This window comes from Colias croceus, chromosome 15 (assembly GCF_905220415.1).
Source record: "Colias croceus chromosome 15, ilColCroc2.1".
Classification (NCBI taxonomy): domain Eukaryota; kingdom Metazoa; phylum Arthropoda; class Insecta; order Lepidoptera; family Pieridae; genus Colias; species Colias croceus.
In genome coordinates, this window is record NC_059551.1 from 4,885,039 (window position 1) to 4,908,461 (window position 23,423).

Here is a 23,423-nt window from a genome sequence, read left to right on the forward strand (position 1 = left end):
GTAAGCACAATATTTTGTTACATTACATAGAAGCGAAACTAAATGACAATGTGCTATTTCTGGGCAATGATATTTTATGTATAGATACGTTATATACTCACAATATATCCAAAAAAAATGCTTCATATGCAGTGTCAGGCACACACAAATACAAGTTTCATTTTACTTAATTTATTACATTGACAGACTGTATAAGAGAGATGGCTATAATAAAATGATATAAACAAAAAAGACAAAGATAGTTTGTCACTTCCGCGCAGGTGTAAGCAAAAGTCATAAGAATTCACCAATTAAATATAAATAAACAAATAGTTGCCATGGCAATTGGCATAGACTAACGACACAGAAGGTTCAATGTTATAGATGTTTCGTTTCCTGCACACGTAAACAAATGTGACAATTTCATTTACTATTTAATTATTATTATGAAGTTTTATTAAAATGAAAAAAACTTTTTTGGAGATATAACTGTATTAAGCATTTATTACTAGCTGTGGTGTTCGTTTTCGGTCATCATCATTTCACCCGATAAACACCAACTGCTGAGCATAGTCCTCCTTATAGAACTCCATACGGACCGATCTTACGCTATTCGTTTCAAGGCAGTTCCCGGAACCCGTACAAGGTCATCACTCCAACTTGTAGGATATAATAATAGTGGTGCCTAGATGAAAAAAGTATGAAATAAAAGAAAGGATGAAGTATAAGCCTTTTTTATCTAAAACACAAATAAAATTTATGTTCAATAGCTATTTACAGAAAAGCAAATAGCATTTTTCGTCAGTAGCGATAATCTTTTCTTTTATGTATACGTATATTCAACATCATTTTTGCAAACAAACATTTTTGCCATCACGATTTCATTGTATATAATAAATAGATATATTTGTTAATTACATGCACTGTGTGGATTTAAATATAAAAATTATCAAGTATTTACCCAAATCGAAATTAATAAAATAACCGTTCTATTTTCAATAATCGTATCTACATGATAATCTTTGAACACAGTGTGCGCTAGCTTTGTCACACTAGTGATTGAAGCAATGTTTTATCCCTTTCATTATTTCAATACAAGTGTCAAGCAAGTGTCATTCATTAATAATTGCAAATTGTTATTTTTGCTCTAAAATTATAATATTTTAATACATTTACCTGTGATATGATATCCCTCTATCTTTCTTTATTTTACTATCGTAATTTGTGCACTTTCTGAACACACAAGAAGGCATTATTGATAATTTTAACGTTTATATCAGCATGTGCGTTCGCTGTCACAAGTCACAATCTGACTGATTCCACTGGTCCCAATTAGGACCAATTCACGGTTTACGTTTTGGTGCGTTGGTAACGTATCTACCTCTTGTTTCTATATATAATATCATTGTTTCTGGGAAGCAAATTATCATATTACACTTGTTTTTAAAGTAAAAGTGAAGATAGTCGACACACGACCTCGTGACCATAATATTAACTCCTTTTACTTGAGATTGTTAAAAAATATTCCAAAATCTGTGCTTACATTTAAATTTAAACCAATTTTAGTTTATTTTTATTTCTGAACAAACGTGTATTATGTACGTCGAGAATATTTGTAGCTGCTTCTTTGGAATTCAAGTGAGTAAAATTTTTATTTTACCAAACTACTAAGTTTATTTTGTTTTATTAGATTTAACGATAATATATCGTAGAAATATTATGTAATATAGAAAATTATTTTTTGTCAAATAAATACAATTAATTTAGGTTACACTGTTTTATTGTTTATTTAATTGAGGTTTCTTGTTCTTTGATGTCTTAGGTTACGATTATTAGGGTTTTATATAAATTGCGTCCTTAATTGCTTCTTCGCTAATGGTTGTTTAAAATAAAATGTTTTTGTGTAATCAATGATTGATCAATATTACTGTTTGTCCAGTAAATTAATCAAAACATACAGATATATTAATACCTCTTATAAAAAAGAAACTACGTATGTACCTAATATTAATAAAATCATATGAGCATATTTTATGGACAAAAAGATGGTACTGCGTGTTAACCTTGCGAATGATGTTGATCACCTTATATGTATATTTTAATTAAATTCCAAAATTATTTTTTGGGCGTTCACTTCAAAGGCTTACGAATATATTCCGCTTAAATTGTTTCTTACAAGCTGCTTGTTCTTGGCTCTTGCTTCACCAGGGTTAGTTCACCAGCCTATGTTACTTGGTAAAGATGTAACTTAATAATGGTAAAAGAATTCGAAAATCGACCGAGTATTTTTGGAGTTCATGCGTAACTAACAACGAAAAAGAGAAGTATAGAAGTAAAGTAAATAACAAACTAAATATAAGTATATAGCACAGTCTATAAGAATAGACTGTGCAAATACCAATATTATTCTTCTTGCAAGTCTGTTCGCACTTTCATGCAACAAACAAAAACTTACTAGATTATAGAGGTACTTTATGCGTTATCTGTACGTAGACTGTAGTCTCGAACATTCGATAACCTCCCTGTAACTCCATACATTTCCCATTGAAATTACCCATGTCATGTAGAGCGCAATGCCGGTGTTTTCTTGATAAAATAAAAGAATCAGTGGAACAGACACGAATGCGTCTGCCTGCCGTTTCGCTTGGGGTAATTGTCGACAGAGCATTGAACGTTGCAATGCAATAGTCTCGTTGAAAAGAAAGCACATTAAAATTGATCTTTATAAAATAGATGAATTGCCAAATGTTGCTAAGCGTAAAGCTTGAGAACGGCTTGAAAAGTTCGGCTATTTTTTAACGTTTCTGTGAAGGCACAAGGAAGGTTCCTATGGAAAACACGAAAAAGGTTTTATTTTAAGTTTAGTAATTGCTAAGGTATAACGCAAAATTCATATGAATTGTAAAATAATAGTTAGAGATAGTACCTACCTATTACCTACTAGCTTTTATTGAATATAAATAAGAAGTTATTTGATATACGAAACCTAAAATACATATCAACTGAGAAAAGTATTTTCAAACGTTAAAATTTAATTGAAAAAATGAGAAAAATAAGCAGTGCTAAGTGCATATTACGATGGCTTTTAACCTAGCTTTTAAATGGAACGAGAAATATTTTCGTATAGTTTTTGCGAACTTCGTTATTAAAATAACATTTCCTAATATTTAGAGGCATAAAGGTATTAATAAACTATAACTCTACACAAATAAGTAAACAAAACAACAAACGTCTGTAACTATGGGAAATACGTAAATATGTAATCGGTGAAACTGTTATATGCATTAGTTTCATTATCGTGTTCATATAAAGCAAATGTTTAGCTATTACTACATATTATACAGATACAGTGGAATCCATACTAATATTATAAATGCGAAAGTAACTCTGTCTGTCTGTCTGTCTGTTACTCAATCACGCCTAAACCACTGAACCAATTTGCATGAAATTTGGTATGGAGATATTTTGTTACCCGAGAAAGGACATAGGCTACTTTTTATTGCGAAATATGTACCACGGGCGAAGCCGGGGCGGACCGCTAGTCCATACTAATATTATAAATGCGAAAGTAACTCTGTCTGTCTGTCTGTCTGTTACTCAATCACGCCTAAACCACTGAACCAATTTGCATGAAATTTGGTATGGAGATATTTTGTTACCCGAGAAAGGACATAGGCTACTTTTTATTGCGAAATATGCATGTACCACGGGCGAAGCCGGGGCGGACCGCTAGTATGTTATAAACCAATGCGCTGTTTAATATACTGGTTCTTCAATCACTTGATAACTGCTTTAGAACAAAAATATTAAATAACTATGAACAACGATTAACTAATAATATTCGCGAAATTTATTTGGTAAATTATTATTTTGTCTAAGTATTAGTAACAAACAATTAAGAGCTAGGCAATAATTATTGAATTTTGAAAGAGAAGCTGCAGCTAAAATCTGATAATCCTTCTATAAAAGGAATAAAATAATATAAGCACGTAGGACGTAGGTTTTCATTGTATGTTTTATATTATTCAGGTATTTAAAAGCCCCAATTGAAATGGTTTCATTCTTTCCATTTATACCCAATACCAGTTCAATATATTGTAATCGTGAATGGCTTTCGATCACTGATCTCAATCGACCTTCGATTTAAAAGGTTATTTAAATGGTCAATAGAATGTAATGATATGGATTGTGGATTTATATTGAATAGCATACAATGTGGTGTTGCAATTTAGTTACTGAGTCGTTGTGATTCATCTTATTAACGGTTATAACATCTTGTTTTTATGAACGTTTCGTCTGGTGGTATTGTGACGTTGCATTCGTTGTACACATTTTTAGGTCAAATATTTTGTGCATGATTAAATATTATTAATTGTACATTTTAAATTCCAACTTCAAGCGTAGAGTGAACAGGTACATTCTAGGGAAGCGCGTTTCATCTTAAACCTCATCACAGCTCAAAATCAGGCGAGATTGTGGTCAAGCGCTTCCCTATTACCAATAAAAAAAGACATTCAATATGCCGACTGTAGGCCTTGATAATATGCCTCTTGAAAAAGTCTGCCTTCTATACGGACTTAAAATGAAGTAACTTTAACAAATTTAAAAGCAGTAACCTATAATAATATTGCAAGGATACATAACATATTCAATTTCCTTCGTAACACGGAGGCTAGAAAAGCCGTTAGTTACATTACAGTCGAGCAAATATACTGCAACAAAATACCGCATATTCTGTCGTTAGTAGACTTATAAAATCGGATTACAGCTTAAATTATACCTTGGCAAGCGCTACTATGAAGCTATTAAAAATGTTTTCGACTAGTTTGCGAGCTTACCTTAAATAAAACAGCGCAGACCGTTTCACGGTTATATTTTACCGGTAATAAGGGTATTATCTTTTAAACTCGGTGTTATGGCGACGAAATGCAACCGAGAAAGAAAATTTTGAAGAAATTTAAAGCTATTCTTGCATAAATTGCAAGCTTTTCTTGCGTTAATTGAAAAATGCTTTGTTAGAGAAGGTAGCGACGAAATTGTTCCGTTATGTTTTCAAAGTATATATAGTACACGAGTTAAAAATCTATTTTATCCAAATCAGTTCAGTAGTAATATTGAATAAATAAATTACAGATTCTTAAATCTTACTCAATAATGTTCGAATATATTATCATATCTTAATGAATGTATGTAATTTAGTTCTACATATTTCAGTTCAATTCACGAGACCTGTATCTATCCGATCTCACGTAAGCATGTTTTGGGTTTAGTGCACATGTAATTATAGCATAGTGATGTGCTGCACAGGACTGTTAACGACCGTCAAATGAGGTGCATGCGGCTGCATAAGTGATGCGTCGCTTACGTAATCATTTCACAGGGATGCTATGCGATCAGGTGAAATTTGTTTTAACGGTACATTTGTATGGGTGTAAAAGAACGTTGAAGTTATACTTTACGATAAAATTAAATATTTAGCTAGATACATAATTATAATAAGACGATGTTTGACGCAAGAACTTTAATATAAAGTATAAACTAATTAAGAAATGCGCCGAAAGATTATGGAAAATTTACAAATAGGAACTCCATTGGTAGTTTGTTTTTTTTTATTATTGAATGCACGTAAGAATATATCCGGTTCTACAAATAAGTAAGCGTATATTAAAGTGGGAGAAAATTGTCTATACCATACACGTTAGGTAGCAAAAAATGCGTTTATACTACCTGTCCGTGCAGAAATTTCTCTCCTCATTTCTTGTTTATGTTTAATTTTATTCGATTAAAATGTAGATTTTACATTACCAGGTGAATCTATTGTAAAAATTAAAATCTTAGGAACCTTCTTAAATAATTGGCATTAGAATATAACTAGATATCATAATATTAAAATAAAATGTAAAACCACTTGCATATAATTAATTTAGATTTACTTTAAACTCTTAAGTATAGATTGAAGATTCTTTTAACAAACACACATTCTATTCTTATATGAAATCATCGATATCTTAAATAAAACCCAAATAAAACATCGATATCGTCTGCGCACATCACTACGCCAACCTGATCTTGACTATGCAAAACTGCATCGGAACCGAGCCTCCGATGCAATCAGCCTTCGGATTAGACGTCGGCAGTTACGTCACACGCTCAATCACACCATATCGATGTTATAACACGTCATTTGAGTTTTTTAATCTGTAATCAATTGACAATTAATGGAATTTTTCGCGCGCTAAAATACCCGCCACAGATAACTAAATACTTACACTATAATATTATTATTACAGTACAATTCTATATTCTGTCACTCACACTGCATTTAAGTTTGGTTTTACTCTGCAATCAATGGAAGTTTTCGCGCGCTAAAATACCCACTTGCAAAGTCATCGTATTTATTTATTTGTTGCTTTTTAATATAACAGGAACCTTATAACTATTTTGTACAGAAAACAGTATATTATGGTCTATTAGACGAACTTATCTCTCAGTGATAAATAATTTAAATTCCCGCTGAGGTTTTATGTTATGATACTAGGTTTACTTATTTGGAATACTTTTAGAATGTGACCTTTTCTGAGTGGCCTAGTTGTCCTTGCCCTATGGCATTCTAAGTGTACAAATAAAAATTTAATTCCTTATTTTTCTTTTGTTATAAAAATATCTACGCAAAATTTTATAAACAAAGCACCGCCCAATTTGTGACGAAGTTCACTGTTCAACCCACTCATAAACATTCGTCAAAATAATAAAACCTCTACCATAGACAAAAAAAAAATTAAATGCATCACATGAAAGCTACGATTATTTATAGAGCACTATTATGAAGCATAAAGCAAGAGGGCAATTAAGATAATTAATTATGTTTATAATCGGGCGACGAGCTCAAAATATAGTGCACGGAATTTCAATTATTATGCTTCTACAAATTCTATACGACAGGTTAAAAAATCGTTAATAAGATTTCATTTGTGAGAATTTTCTCTCTATTTATGTTAAAAAGCTCTCTTGTAAATTCACGTTCATTTATAGAAAGTAAAAGCTGTAATAGCTGCTATAATTAATTAATAATGGACCATACAATTAAAAAAGCCTTAACAAATTATATATTATCTTCATTCAAGTTTTAAATTTAATGTTGTGTTTATACAATTTGATCTTTTTATAAGTTTATAATCTAGCTTTTATTCTATTATACAACTGCAATGGATTTTGCTCATTCAGTTTAGTTTCAAAGTTTATTTTGAAATTCAATTTTGGATATGGCAATATTTGTGCAGCCTATTCTATATTCTATCCTTCCTCTGAACTATCATATCTATCTAAATCCAATCTAATATTAGACGACATTCCGACTAATTGTACTGGTTAGTTATTGGTAGTTTGTATCGATTACAGTAAGATTGAGGCTCCTTTCCTTCCTATACAATTATAAATGTATAGAGAAATTGCTCTGAAAATTGCAGTAACGCAAAAGTGAAAGAGAAAACGGTAACTGCGGTTTGAATGCAGTTTATAAGCGAGAAAATAGATTATTATAACTATTATGCGTATTGCCGATAGGCTAGTGAAAGTTTTTTAATAATGTTTTTACTGCGTTTTGTAAGCTGTTTAGTGTATACTACGTTATTACTAGTAAATGTCTGATTAGTTTTATGCAATATACCACACACAATGCTATGAAATTTGTCAAGTGGGAAAATCAATTTTGTATCAGGGATTGAATTTCTAGGAAGCTATATTTACAATATCGTTAATAATTTTGTTTACTCCAACTTACTTAGAAAACGTAAATTATAGTGATTACATTTTTTTTCTGTCATGATATGGAATATACCTGTATATGTATAATTTATATGAAAATAGAGTCACTAATTTTATTTCTTCACGTACGAAATGGGTGAATAATTTTATTCATGTTTTGATTATTATAAACGACGCGGACGTAGGTTAGGTAGTTATTATTATAGGTACTTTTGGTTAACATAGGAGTATGTTTGCGAAGGGTTTTAGGGAATTTAAATGGTAAATTCAAATTACCTTTATGTGAGTTGCGTTCAATATGATATTATATTACTTTAATTAATGTAAATAGTCTTGAAACTAGTATTTGTAGTTATTATATTTTACACTAGCCGCTCCGCGCGGTTTCTCCCCCGTGGCCCCTCTCCTCTCGGTCGTAGCGTGATGATATATAATATAGCCTATAACCTTCCTCGATAAATGAGCTATCTAACACCGAAATAATTTTTCAAATCGGGCCAGTAGTTCTCGAGATTAGCACGTTTAAACAAATAAACAAACAAACTCTTCAGCTTTATAATATTAGTATAATAGATTTAAAATACGTTATAAGCTTATTAATAGTTCATAGAAGCTTGGCTTCACTTCCAGAACTAATACTTAAAGGATACTCAATACTTTAACAAACTGAGTATATGTAGGTATTAGTAACTTGTACATACTAATTTATTTTTAATTTTTGTTCATAAATATGTACTGTCTATGAATAACGTGTTTGTTTACGTTGTAGTTGTATTGTATTTTAATCTATGAATAATATAGGTTTATCTATCACCCCATTAACAAATGACGACGAAGAATACCCATTATTCTCTAAATAATTAATCTGTTTACATAACTGTTAAACTAAAACCAAACAAATCGTATAAAATTATGTTTCCATAGAATCTTTACCTGACATTATAATATTATGTATATATGCAAAACTGTGTGTCCGTTTATCCTTCTTAGTGTCATATGTATAGACAAATGTATTGAATACTGCGTTTTGAGGAAGAATGTGTGTGTATTTATTTCCTGTGAGATGATGGAACTAATTAATTAGTGGAGTAGAAATATCGTGAAATAATAAACAAGGAACAATAAGTCGTCCAATTTGTAGAGAAATACACATTTTCACAATTAGTAGTGTCACTTCCTTCTTCGTGTATTGTTTTCCGTTCATCTATTGATATATATGTATTTTTCTATATCAATTATTTCTACAGCTATTTATTTATGTATTTATTTATTATATGTAATTACTACTACATTAACGATACATAATTCGTACTTATTGACTACCTACATTATTTCAATCATATTAAAGTTTACTAATACATTGTACAAAAAAAAAAGTTATCACAGCAGTAGACAGTCGTATCGATAAACATGCACAACACTATTAATTTAACATATTCATTTGTGTTTCCTTTTGAAATTCTAGTGTTTGCTTCTGACGTAATATGAGATGGCTTTAAATGGGATTGCGAGCGTCCCTTGCTACCCCGCGGTTAACCGAATGTTTAAAACACAAGTAAAATCATATTATGTTACTGTTTAATGCCAAATGATGCCGGAATATTTGGTTGCTCTTTTAATTTATTACATTGTTATTGTATGTGAAGTACTGGCTAATTTGATATTGTATCTTTATTCATAGGTATAAGGTACTTATAACTTAGACAACATTTCAAATATGTCTACTTTATTGCTATTACTGTCAAGAGTTAGACGAAACAGAGTACCTATATTATTATTATCGTTCTAATTAGAAGCTCATTGGGAATATGCTCACAAAATACACACAGAACCACATTATTCATTTATTTGTAACTTGTAAGTAGTTGGCATTCTGTTGGATTTAACTTTTGTGCGGTAACATATTATAGAGATACGATTTTATCTTTATTCCTGTATGAATATCATATACATTCAGTCCTCTTTATTTGACAGTTGACTGACTACTGATGTTGATACTTTTTAACCCTAGCTCACTAAACATATTTCGGTGTTACTTTGTCACTAAACATTCGACTTACAGACGAACAAATTAAAATGCTTGTATTTTATTTATTTGTTATATTCAAGTGAAATAATTAACAACATAGCCAAGTTAGTTATCTAAATATTATTATAAGAAATAAGAAGGTCTTTTTTTTCAATCTTTGCAGTCATTACATGTAGGAATTGTGTGCTCGCCGCAAATTGCCTTTCTGCATGAGTGGCATGAGTTTTTAGTCATTATGCGTTTTTTATATGGACAAAATCGGCATATTTTGCGTTTATTTGTCCGTCCTTGAGATGTACTAGGAAAAACATCATCGATTTTTAGAATATCTTTTATGTATGTTTTGATATTTTTCCTCAAAGTTGGTGTATTGTACCGCTCCTGCAACCATGGTTCAGTTAGGCCATCTTCCATTTTTTGAATGAAAGTTCTTAGTTTTAATGGTTTTTGACGCAGCCTCACCATGTTCGATACATAAATGACATATTAACCATGCATAAATTTAGAATATTATAAAATATATCCTAAGGCCATCTATTGGTCTTCCGATTGTTGAGCACATTTGGTCAACTGCGTCGACTGCGTTTTTGGTGCTATTATAGCTGTTGGCGGCCTTCTGGCTGCGTGATGGTATCCTCGTCAGAGTCTATTATCCTCCTTATACAAAAGTTCTCCCTCTAACATTGAATTCTTGGTCAGAAGACGTATCAGATTCTTGTTCACTTTGATCAGTAGCGATTGCTAAATCTCTCTCTAAATTGTCTTTGCCTTCGAAATCTGAGCTACGAAAACCATCCAACTGATGTTCAAGTATCTCGCCCTCTTTATTGTGGCTGTCGCATTCTTCAAGAGTACTCAATATCTTCTCCTGATCTCTCTCTAAATTCATGTATACAATAAAAGGAAGGTTAATTTTTTTAATTCGTATTATTCCAAAAACTATTAAAGGAAACAGTATACATTACTAGCAAAAAGGCAGATAAACTTTCTACAATAAGTATTGTACAACGTTTATTACAAATCGGTATCAATAAACAATAAAAAAATCGATTATTCAAAAATACACCTTTGTTCACATTGCACGCGTAGTCACTACACATTCGTCTGTGAGTCGAATATTTTGCTATAACTCCGGAACTAGAAAGCGTGCGTCCGCCTCGTCTCCACACGGGTCAATAAATTGCCAATCAGGAAGGTACTGAGAGGGGCGGGACGAGAAAGTGTTGGGAACATACCTAAACATCGAACGCCACAGGTGCCGGGCGACTGTGAGACGAATGATTAGTGATCTAGGGTTAAGAGCTCACAATGTACAAAATACGCGACATTATTTTTTGGAATTAAAATCTTAATAATATGATTTATTGTCCATAGTGTAGGTATACAAATTACTTTTACGTGTGTGTTTCGATCAAATAATAAGACATCGCTAAAGCTCTACCGATTAGAAATAATGATGTACAATCACATACCTACTTACTTATGAAAAAATACAAACAAAACCTTCTTATTACCTTTAAATTAAATCTCTAAAAATAAAAACAGTTTACAATAACATCCCGACTAATTACCACAATGAAGAAATTTAATACTAATTTTCATTACGATCCTTTCCTCTAGGAAGTGCAGCCTTACTACTGTTCCCACATCCTTCCCTTCTGACAAAGATGTTAATTCTTTTAACAAGATAGATTTCCTAAAGGTTTTGGGTTCCTTGGGCTTCGGAAGCAGCTGTATTCCCGGCACCTGTTAAATCTTTGTTCCACCAGGTAGTTATGGTCTGGTGAACGCCGGATATTCCCACGTGAATGCACTCCTACATGCAAATGGCGACCATCCTTCATTTTGGCGCTTGCAATTATTGCATATTAATTTTTTTCTTGGAATGCAAGCTTTTTGTTATTGAAATGTCTCTACAACTCTCTGTAGGTATGTACCTACTTACAGTTTTTCAGCTTTTTGTAAGACTCGAAATAAAAAGCATTAGAAAATAATATTATGTACTTAGGTATATTGATGTTAATTGATTTTACCTATTACAATTTACAGTTATTTATTTTTTTCTAACAAATCTTTTCTTAAAATTAAACAAAAAGTTCATATTTTCTTTCTGTTTTAGTTTTAAAGTTTAATTGCGGTAAGTATATGGAGTTAACAATAGTTTAATTGTTAAATAAGTTTTGTTTATTTAATTACCTACATAGGTAGTATTTGCAATTTAGATTTCAATATTTTGGAACTAAATTGTATTCGAATAAATTAAATTGCAAACTTTTTGACATCGCCGACTGCATCCATCACCTGTTTAAAATTTTCATCGGTATTGTGGTAATCTATTTTTCCTTGTCTTACATAAAGAAACGCAGTACCCAAGACAGAGACGGGGCGTCATTACTGAACCGTTGCTGACTTGCTGTAGCAACTTGCGTCTGGCACGCGCTCGGCGCTTTGCCGCTTTCGGCTTTTCCATTCCGTTTTCGAACGTCAGAGAGTGTGGACGTATCGCTTGTTATCTTGAATCTCACGTTTCGCTCGTGTTTTGACAGTTTCGGAAGTCCGTACGTGATCCTATATTATTATTATTTTGATTGTTATCAACAATTCAGCGACCGATAAGTGCAACGGAAATATAATATAGAAGAACTATTGTGTAATCAAAACAAATAATAAAGTTTGTTGGATGCATATACACGTGAAATTATAACCCACTTCTAGGGAAAACGGCAGTGCAAAGTGAAAGTTTTAACGTCGCCGTGAATAGCATTTTTGGACAAAGCTATCTGGGACACATTTTTGGGACTGTTTTTCCTGAGGCGTGTAAATAATTGCAAAAGTTCTCGGCCGCTCAGGGCACGAGCAGCTGGGTGACCCGAAAAGTGATAATAAAAATAAACGATTAACCGCGAGATTTACGTAGTTCTTTGAAGCTGGATCTTATGATGATTAATGACGCGTGCGACTCGAGGATGCGATTCGGCAGACGTTGAAAATTGTTGATTCGAAAAAACATTCTGGCTTTATGAGGGAGAGACGGTCGTTACCGATAAGCAGCGAAGTGGCGCTGAAAAGTGAAAAAGATGGTGGTGGTAGGGGATTGGTAGTGAATACAGTTTTGTGTGGTGTTGTTGATGAACTTTCCAACGGGAGGACCGGGCGTAGGGGATCGTGGGTGCGACAGGCAGTCATGGGGGTGCTTAGGTGGAAAGATTTGACAGGAGTCAGGTCCAGTACTCCCACTGAACAGAAAGAGGTGAGCCGATAGTCATTTGTTACTACTTTTTATTGAATACACGGTTGTGCCAATACGAATGTAACTGCATAAATAATGTCAACTATAAACGTGATTAAATGTTTCGAAACTTGAAAATAAATGTATTTTATGTTACATGAATGACAAATTGCACTGACTTTATTAAAATGTCAATATTGACTTCTGCAACAGCTGTTTGATATGCGCCCGAGAAATTAGACTGTGTAGTTATTTATTGTTAAACTGAATGGAAAACTGTTCGAAATTTTATTCACCGACAACAAATAACAATAACATAGAATTTATATGGCCTATTCAAACTTGATATGTTAATAAGATATCGTTGAACTGTCGCAAGTCGTTTGTAGATCTTGTCATATCACATGAATCACATTTTACTATCAGTTATGTAAACATGAGTAACAGAGAAACGGTCAAGTGGTTTTTTTGGCAAAGTCCGGTTCACCTGAGTCTCCTCTAGTGACGTTCACCTGCGGTTTTAGAACTCGTTTTGCTAATGAAATGTAGGTAAACATCATTTTTGTGTCAAGGCTATTAAAATTAGATGTTCTCAGTCGGATAAGTTTACATCTAAAGAGTTTGCTCCCGTGAGATTAACCTGCAGCCAATACAAACATGCATAGATTCACATGTATGTTTTAATATCTATGCTTGTAGGTATGTTTGTAGGTATGTAACCGATCATTTTAGACTTGGATTGAAAACATAATTTAAGTAGGTTTACCTAACTATTAAACATTTATTCTCATTTAACTTTAATTATAAAACTGAATAGGTATTTCAGAATCGAGTCATAATCTATACATATAATAAATCTGTAGAAGGGTCAATTCTGTACATTGAAAATATTGAAAAAATAACTAGCAGGGGGTGTTACTGGATCGATACCAAACCCAAATACCTATGTGATTAAAAAAATTTTTGTCTGTCTGTCTGTCTGTCTGTCTGTATGTGAAGACATCACGTGAAAACTACCGGTTCGATTTCGATGAAACTTGGTATAATAATACCTTATTATCCTGGGCGTAAAATAGGATACTTTTTATCCTGGAAAAATACGTAGAAAAAAAATTAATCTCAATTTTTCAGTTATCCATAGACGTTGTTCTGTAGTAGGTACCGCGAACACACGTTGCGTATTATTATAGACCTAGCCGTATTTGGGTCCAATAGATATTTATAAGATGTCATTGTCCGAGTTACTCAAAATGGAGAAATAAACCATCCACGCAAAGACCGACATCCGCGCGGACGGAGTCGCGGGCGGAAGCTAGTTTATAAATAATTTTATTAAATTGATAATAACATAAAACCGAAATAACCTCCACGTTTTATCAAATTGTAATAATACCACTGATATACCTAGGTACCTATAGTTATTATTATTGTTTGTTAAATTTTCTCTTTGCGGTGCGGCATGCCATAAATACAAACATTTTTTGTCACATTCATTCATATTACATTTACTGATTACGTGTCTGAAAATATAGGCAGTCTAGATATAAGATTATATACTACATAGTATAATATGTACTCACATCACGTATATTTACCTAGAACACGTACCTAGCAGCGGTCGTAATAAAAAGTAAATTGAAGAAAGGGTTACTCAATAAATCTTTTCGCCCAGTTATTATTTCTCTCGGCAAGGCTGTAATTTTTCAAGTAACGGCAAATGAACCACCTGTGTACCAAGTGACCGTTATGAGTAAAGGCTTTTACTCAAACAGGGAACATAATTCGAAATTAGGTTATGCAAATTTACTTATGGCTTTGTCCCTTGCAATTTCGTGGGGGAATTATAAAATTTAATGCTCTCTAAAACCGCGTCTATTATACCTAAATTCAAGAGTCTATCTTTTCTCGTTTACACGTGGATTATATGAATAAACTTTTTGTAAAGAAAATGAATTGTAGGTAATAATAAACAGCATTAGCAATTAATTAGGTACCTTGAAAAATAATTTCGTACCTACGTTAAAAAAATATTCTGAATACCTAATAAATAAATAATTATTCATCAAATGTAAAAGTACCAAAATTCCTAATTTTATAAAAATTTTATAAACTCAACTACCTACCTACCTAGTTTTCATATTGATGCAGTACCTATTTAATAATTAATTATTATAAAGAAATAAAAATCGTTAAAAATTATGAAAGTACCTAGTTTATTAGAAACTTAACATACCTATCAATTAGTAAAAAAAAGTTTCGAATAAGTAGTAATTTTAAATATATATGCTGGGTACGTAGAGATAGCAATTACGAAAGCCTTCGTGACTATGATATCAACGCAATCATGACATTCTTTTTTATCTTGATTGGTTTCTAAAGATAAAGATAATTTGTAACATTAAATGAATATAACGCTTGCATTTATTATTGAGTAATAACTGGTGTATTATTATTTTATGAGACAAATAAGATTCCTATAATGAGTGTATATTTTTAAAAAGATTGGGTACCTACCTATATTTTTCGTGAATTTTACACTCAGAAAAGAGTGGGTGTCGAGCATACGTGTCATAAGTGAAGCGATCTTTGGCAGGACAAGATTCAAAGATAAAAAAATCGTCGCCTTACTACAATATGAATGACGGTAGCGGGTAAAGCTATGACATGACGCGACCTTGAAATTTTACTCTCAACATCACAGATTACGTGATATTTTTTAGCAATGTCTACGTGAATATGAATTATGGTACAAAAATATACCGATAAAAAGTTGTTATGGATGTACTTAAAGAAATAAGTTTGCGAAAATTATTATTATTAGTGGCAAAATAAATTGTAATATTGCTACAGCTTAGAGCAAATCGTGACGAATATTTTTACTCCAATTACATTTGAGTGTCTGTTTGTAGGGTTGCCGGTTGCCACAATAGTAATATAATAAACATTAAACGCTCGTAACATTTAAATTATTTAAGCATTATTGGTGTTGTTTACATAATTGTGTTTCTTTAGAGTTATATAAATTACATATTCTTTATGATAAGCAAATCTTAATTTGGTTATCCTAAACAACAACAAATTAAAGAAGTTAAACGAAAAAAGTTTACGACTCCTCTCTTCGATATTAATAACGTCATAAGACAGTGTGTATAAAATGTTAAATTACGAATGAATTGAAATTGGCGAACGATTATTGTATCTAATAATTGAATAAAAATTTAAAATACAAAGAGGAAGAGAAAATAAAAATTATTTGGATTTAGACTGATTCCGCATGTAGAGAAGAATAATGAGTCTTTTTGTAGAATTTCTTTAAAGAATTTCTTATTTATTTCAGCCAATTGGCAACCCTGTTTTTATTACCGCGATGCCATCACATTTGATGTGGCCATACTCAAGCTTTTGGGTGAAATTTTATTAATATAAAGGGTGATTCGAAGGAAAGTATTCCTATTTCGTCTTTTTGCATAACAACTTTCATATACAGCTAACTCATCGATTATTATAGATAGCAATGGGAGTAATTCTTTTTTATAAAAAGAAAATAGCGGGACAATTTTTAGCTCCTTGTGACAGCTTGCGATTCTTTAAACAGAAGCTTTCTCTAAACTCAGAATCGATAGTAGTTTTAGTAACGATTTTTATTAATATTTCAAGAATTTTAATTACGATGAATTTATTAAGGGTTTTCAATGTATTGAGCATGGATAAATGTAATTAATTATATCAATTAAATGTATTAAATAGTTGAATTACAAATTGTTCTTAATTAAATTATTTAGATTCGTATATAAAGCCCATTGAAGCCCGTGGTCACGCTGAATACCTGAAAATTTTCTGAGCGCCTTTTCACATGATTTATTCACCTTTGATGACCTAATTCTATAGACGCTTAGTGAAATGGACTCAGTATATATATATTATATAAGTAAAATAATATAAAAAACAGGCTTCTCATTCAATTCGTTTAAATCCAAAAATATGAGCAGTATAAATAGAAGCTCTATTATCTATATTGTTCCATAGAAACTAGTCTTTGGTTCGAATTATTTTACATAATAATTATGAGAATTTATCTATGAATTGAAAGTTATGCTAACCTTGAAAACCTTGAATGTCTTTAGTTTATGTCTTTAGGTCCGTAATACTAGGTTATATGCATCTTATTATAATACTAATAATTTTGTTCATTATCCGCCTAATGTTTTTACATATTATAGCAGAGTGTATTTGACTAATAATATAAAAGGAGAAAGTTCTCAATTCGACTGTTAGTATTTTATTCCAATATTGAAACAATGAATGTTCGCGCTAATTTTTATGAAATAATAGTTAGTTATAAACCAGTAGAATGTTGCATCTAAACATTGTGCCGAACTTGGCACTATGACAACTCCGTTGACTGTTGTCAAGCGGTCGCTGACATTAGACCAATCTGATGATGTAGATATAAAAAACCCTGACATAGATTTCTTGTAACGGTGGAATGCTGCAGTTTTTATATTATAACCAACAAATTCGTAAAATTGATTTCGTTTGAAGTTTTGAAAAGAGGAGACCAAACAATTTTAATGACTGTATTTGTTTAAGTTTTTGGTAGTTTGTTATGAGCGGCTATTGTTTTAACTAATGATGTGTGATTTAAAATCGACGGTGGTTAATTTTTACAAGTAGGTCATTAAAATGTTCATAAGCTTTAAAATTAGATCTGTAAATTGATGATTAGCTTGCAAGTTAATTTTTACCAGCAGGTCATTAAAATGTATGAAGTTTTAAAATCTAATCTAAAAAATTGATGATTAGCTTGTAAGTAAACAACTTGCAATATGGGACCTATCAACAAAATGGTTCTTAAGGATCTTGCTTTTCTGTATTTTGCTACTTTTTGACTTTAATGTCTTCCTATGTTATTTTTTAGTTAACAGTTGTTAGTTAGTTTTTAGTTTTTTAGTTAATAATAACTTCAAATAAATAATCTAATCTAACTACTTCAACCGACAATGAAATACATATTTTAAATCATAAGTTGAGAAGAAAATGTATAGCTACCTCTATAGGTATATCTAAGTACAAGTTATAAATAGACGGAATTTGAAAAGAGGTAAAGTGTGAATAATATGCTCTCATCCGTATCACAGTTTACCCGCAAAAAGGTTAATGCACTATCGGTAATGATACAAAAACTGGGAGATAACATTGACAGGCCGGTGATGAATCGCCACGACCTGATTATGGTTTTATGGTCTCAGTAAATCAAGTGTTATTGATGTGGATGATATAATACTTCGCACCCGATTATCTACACTTATAGTGCAGCGGATTCGCTTAGGCGATACTTGTTAGAAGTAAATATTGGACAATTATATAGCGCTAATACGTTCACTTCCTTAAATGTTTAAATTCAGACTCCTTTTGGAATTTTAGTGCAAATAGATGATTTTATATAGATTATTTTATTTCATTTACTACAACACTAAACATAAATTATTGTAAAGTACTTTAGGCTACATTTAGTTCACTTTATAAAAGTTAGAGCATTCTTTTATTTTGCAATCGGTTCCCAAAATAGTCTATACCCATAATAATTTCTCATACAAACCTACAAACTAGGCTGTAAAAATATCGTTATATTTTTGTCTTATACTACGTAAAATATTACATGTTTGCCTTTTATTACAGTATACACATTGAATACACATAATGGCAGCCTATTGAACCCATTTGCCGCTCCCAAAATTTCGTATTGATGTCCAATGTAACTATATGACATTTTAATTAACGTTAGGATCTAGGAAACTATGCTAATACTACACATTTCATTAATGTATTTATAGAATAAATGCGATAAATGTAAAGTATAGTACTGTATCAGAAAGCTGTTTAAAATAAACAGTAGCTCAAATAACGGAGTCCGATGCGTGAACGCATCTTCTCTTGCAAGGAAATGGTCCGCGACGAATGAATGTAGCACAAACAACGAGTCTGTCACGAAAATGTATGTATATTGGAAAGTATTGAATTTAACTGTTCCTTATTCGACACGCGTGTACAGGGCTATCTGTCAATTGAAAGGTGATTTGTTTGAACTTTGAAGATGTGCTCGATAAATCTATGCACAGACATGAATGTAACAAAAGTCCACACTTTATTATGCGTTAAGCACTTTTGATAACACGTCACTAGTGGAAGGATTGGCGTGGTAATATCTTACATCGCATAACCTTAAAATCATTCAATTATACACAAACGCACAAGGTGTTTGCATAATTAGGTATCTATGCGCAAATATTCCCTTTTAGCTAATGTGTAAAATTTCATAAATTTGTATTTAATTTCATAACATTTGTTCTTTTGATTTGTATTCCTATCTTAATGAATATTTATACATACATACATGAATATATATAACTACGTTCTATCTATAAATTCTTATCTAAACTATATAGAAAGTTATGTTACAAAGGGTCTATCAAAGTTGACAAAGCAACAGATTGCTAGTTTATGCTTTTGACAATTCAGTTGTGGCTTCTGACAACTATTGTTCTATCGAATAGAGAATTAGGTTATACTGTGTCCTAGGTCAAGTTGTATCATAATGTCATTACTGTTAGCACTTAACAATATCAAAGAGATTTATTGAAGTTATAATTAATTCAAGTTGATGTACCTAACACTTTCATATAAAATATATAAACTAACTTCGCATTTTAAGTCGTACATACCTATAACAAGTACGTTTTGTTTCATTATAAAATGTTACATATTATTTAAAGTTAATAATTATTATATCTGCAGTTTACCTAAAAATGTGTACAAAAAATGTCACGTTCTTATCTAGTTTCGTTGGTATTGTTAAAAATTGCAGGATTTTAATAGCTTTTAAGTCACCTTCGACTTCTGCAAACTCATCTGAGTTTGACATTTGTACGTGATATTTTATTGTTTTGTTTCACGATACTAGACTCAGAAAATCAAAGTATAACTTTGAAATGAAACTTTATACTTACTTTATAGTTTATCTCCGTGCAAATAAAATCTATTTAATAATTTCGTATTTTATATAAAATACGTTCCATTATAATTGTATAAACAAATTATCATGAAAATCAGGTTCGTTCTTTAATAGACGTGAAGCGAAAGCGGACAATGATTTCGTTTATTTAAAACAAAGAGTGTATTTAAGATAAATATTATCTGAGCGAACAAATGAATGGATTATTATATAATACAACATATCACGGTTATTTTATAACATTAAACACTTTTATATGTAAATCTTAATTGCGATTGTAAAACTCGAATCGAATTGCATAAAACTTGTAACTATGGTTACGCAAATGAATGAAAACTTTTAATGGCCAATCAAATTTTCTAGCGATTGTGTTGTTCTAGAATATGCTAATGAGAAACGTTATTTTTTATGGTTGAAATATGTGGTGTAGACTTTTATATTTAATTACGTGTTTAATGGAAATAACATTAAATTAAAAGTTGTAATGTAAGTTGTTACAATAATTATAGTTTGTCTGAGTTCTCAGAAAAATGCTCGCCATAGACCGTTATTTAATAAAGTGCAAAGTATGAACTTGGATAAAATAAACTTTTTTTTAGTTATAATAATTGCTACAAATAAACTCTTGAGCTTTCGACAGATTATTATTTTTTACTGTAGACGTGCCATCTCAATTAAGTTGAGCGTATGCAAACTTAGCATTATACACATCTTTGTAATGACAAAATTAATGTTTATTCCTCGAAAATATCAGCAATTTCTGGTCAAATGGATTTATAATAACATTCCAACAGCATACCGTATGCACATATAAATAACTGCTCAGTTTTTTACAATAATTAACGTTGTTTATGGAAACGCTTTCCAATGTGAAACCTAATGGCTTTTTCTGAGTTTCACCCGCCTTAGTCATGCAAAACTCATTAGAGATCATGCGAAAAAAAGCGTGAGAAGAAACAAGATACACTAAATGATGTGTTTTTATTTATTGTATTGACTTGGGGATTTATTAACACGCTATTGTTTTGTCTTGTAACGGTTGCGTACGAATGAATTCTTTAGAAGAACAATAAGTCGGTCGCTTGTTTTTCGGGGTTAAGTCAGTTAATTGAATGTTTGTTATTTGATTATTTTATAAGGTAAATCATTTTACGAAAAACCATTTAAAGAGAAAAATACGTAGAAAATAGAGTCGCTTGAAACTTCATTCTAATAAAGAAAGATAAAGAAATCGTCTTTATCTGCACTGTATAAAAATTTAATTGTATACAAGTATTGAAATTATCTTTAACGGATTATTCTACAGTTTTATGAACAAAAGAAGTATTTGCAAGAATAAGTGATAACTTAAAGAAATAAGGATAATATGTGATTTTTTGGTTTTGTTTGCACCTAAAATTACGAAATAAGTCATAGTGTGTTTTCCAATCGTTTTTGATGACTCAAAATCGAAAGGAGGATATAATATGCGATATTTTATAAAATTATGATCTATGTATACTGGCCGCATGCCCCGACTTCGTCTGCGGGATAAAGAAAAGACTGTTGCTGGGTAAAGACTGTCTTTGAATGATAAAATAATTTTTAAACACGATCGAGTAGTGGGTTCAATTTTAACAAACAAAAAAAAATAACTTTATAACATTGATAAGTGTCCAGAGATTGTGATAATTGTATATAAATATTAATTAATATCTTCGTTTTTATTCAGTATTCGTATTCGTGTAGTAGATAATATAATATAATTATTCATTTTATTGCTGTTGAAATTGATCCTTGAGAACATCTGAATTAATAATGCACAAGAAATCGCAAAGAATCTTCTATATTTACACAGGTGTGATAACTTACCGGTTAATATTTTTAATATGATAAATGAATGTATCATTTTCATTTTTATTTAGACTTGTTATTAACTCAGGCCCCGGAATCACAGACACAATAGAAAATCTATTCTGTCGTGGACCGATCGGGCCGCTCGGGGCTTAATCCATACTAATATTATAAATGCGAAAGTAACTCTGTCTGTCTGTCTGTTACTCAATCACGCCTTAACTACTGAACCAATTTGCATGAAATTTGGTATAGAGATATTTTGATACCCGAGAAAGGACATAGGCTACTTTTTACCCCGGGACATAGGATAGGTTTTATGCCGGAAATCCCACGGGAACGGAAACTATGCGGGTTTTTCTTTGAAAACGCGGGTGAAGCCGCGGGCGGAAAGCTAGTGGGTTATAAAGTATAGATAGTAGAAATTATAAACTCTAAAGCTGAACCGATTTAATTTAAAAATATTACAAATTAATTGCATATTAATATATTAAAAAGATAAACACTCACAAAAAAGGTAAATTTTAATCTTCCAAACATTTACCAATATTATTGGGTTTACAGCTTTCACCTTACCTTACAAGGTATTTGAAAATCATGCATCTTCCTCAGAGAACTTTTATTAACATCTGCTGACTAAGCAAGTCGTCGCTTCGTGATTCATTTTCCCTTTTATCTGTCAATTTATTTTATATTTCATCAATTTGTTGGGAAAAAACGATTTATAAGCGAGCAATTTTATGATTACCGTTCTAAGGTTTAAAAGATTTAGCTATATTTTTCCCGGTATAAGATAACTCATTGCATTTAGATATCAGCTAAAATTATTACTTGTTAGAACTTAGACATCTTCTGAAAAGTTACTTAACAAACTAAGTTTTATTCAAATTCAGAAAGTCTATACAAATTGGATTGCTAAAGCTATTGTGTAAATGTATTAAATACAAAATGATAAGACCATCGCATTAGGCACATGCAGTTTCAACATCTGCCATGGGAAAGGCGTATTGTTTGAAAAAATTGTTCCACTTTCGTAACTATGTACACGCTATACCATACTATGTAAAGTTTACATTGTAAACAATGGGTAACGGTAGCAATTTAAATAATTTTAGATTTGCCCAGCAGCTGAGAAACACTTATATTTTAACTTTTTTCGTATTGGCATGCAGATATCAAAGTCCATATTTTGGCAGCGTTTGCCGAGCCGCTATTATTTTTTGCGGTTTGCTTTGCGCATTCCCTTTAACCATATGACTGTATGTGAATACATTTTATTACTAGCATTTACGTAATACTTATGTATTAGATTAGCTATTATTAAGTATTCTGTTCTAATAGGTACGTGTAGACGAAAATTCGTATGATCCATAAAAATATTACTTTCATTTTTTATGGAATATGCGAATTTTCGTAATATTCTTTTTATCATATCTAATAAATTTTATGAAAGCCCATTCATTATTTAATTTATGTTAATATTATAGATACTATACTTCGGTTGATATATTCGATAGAGTTGTAAACTACAGGCTCATACATATTGTCTTGTTTACGATAATTTTACGACGTGTGAA

General features: G+C 31.3%; 1 protein-coding gene across 4 annotated transcripts in view; it reads left to right on the plus strand.

Moving 5' to 3' along the window:
- The window catches only part of LOC123698270 (rap1 GTPase-activating protein 1), a 210,460-nt gene that overhangs the window by 129,551 nt on the left and 57,486 nt on the right, over positions 1-23,423 (plus strand). Inside the window, exon 1 of one of the 4 annotated variants that reach the window (XM_045644858.1) lies at positions 12,257-13,022. The exons of the other annotated variants lie outside the window; for them this stretch is intronic. Coding sequence (XP_045500814.1) covers positions 12,792-13,022 — 231 coding nt within the window. The 5' untranslated portion in view covers positions 12,257-12,791. Of the gene's footprint in view, positions 1-12,256; positions 13,023-23,423 lie in introns of those variants that run through there. 4 annotated transcript variants of the gene reach the window in all.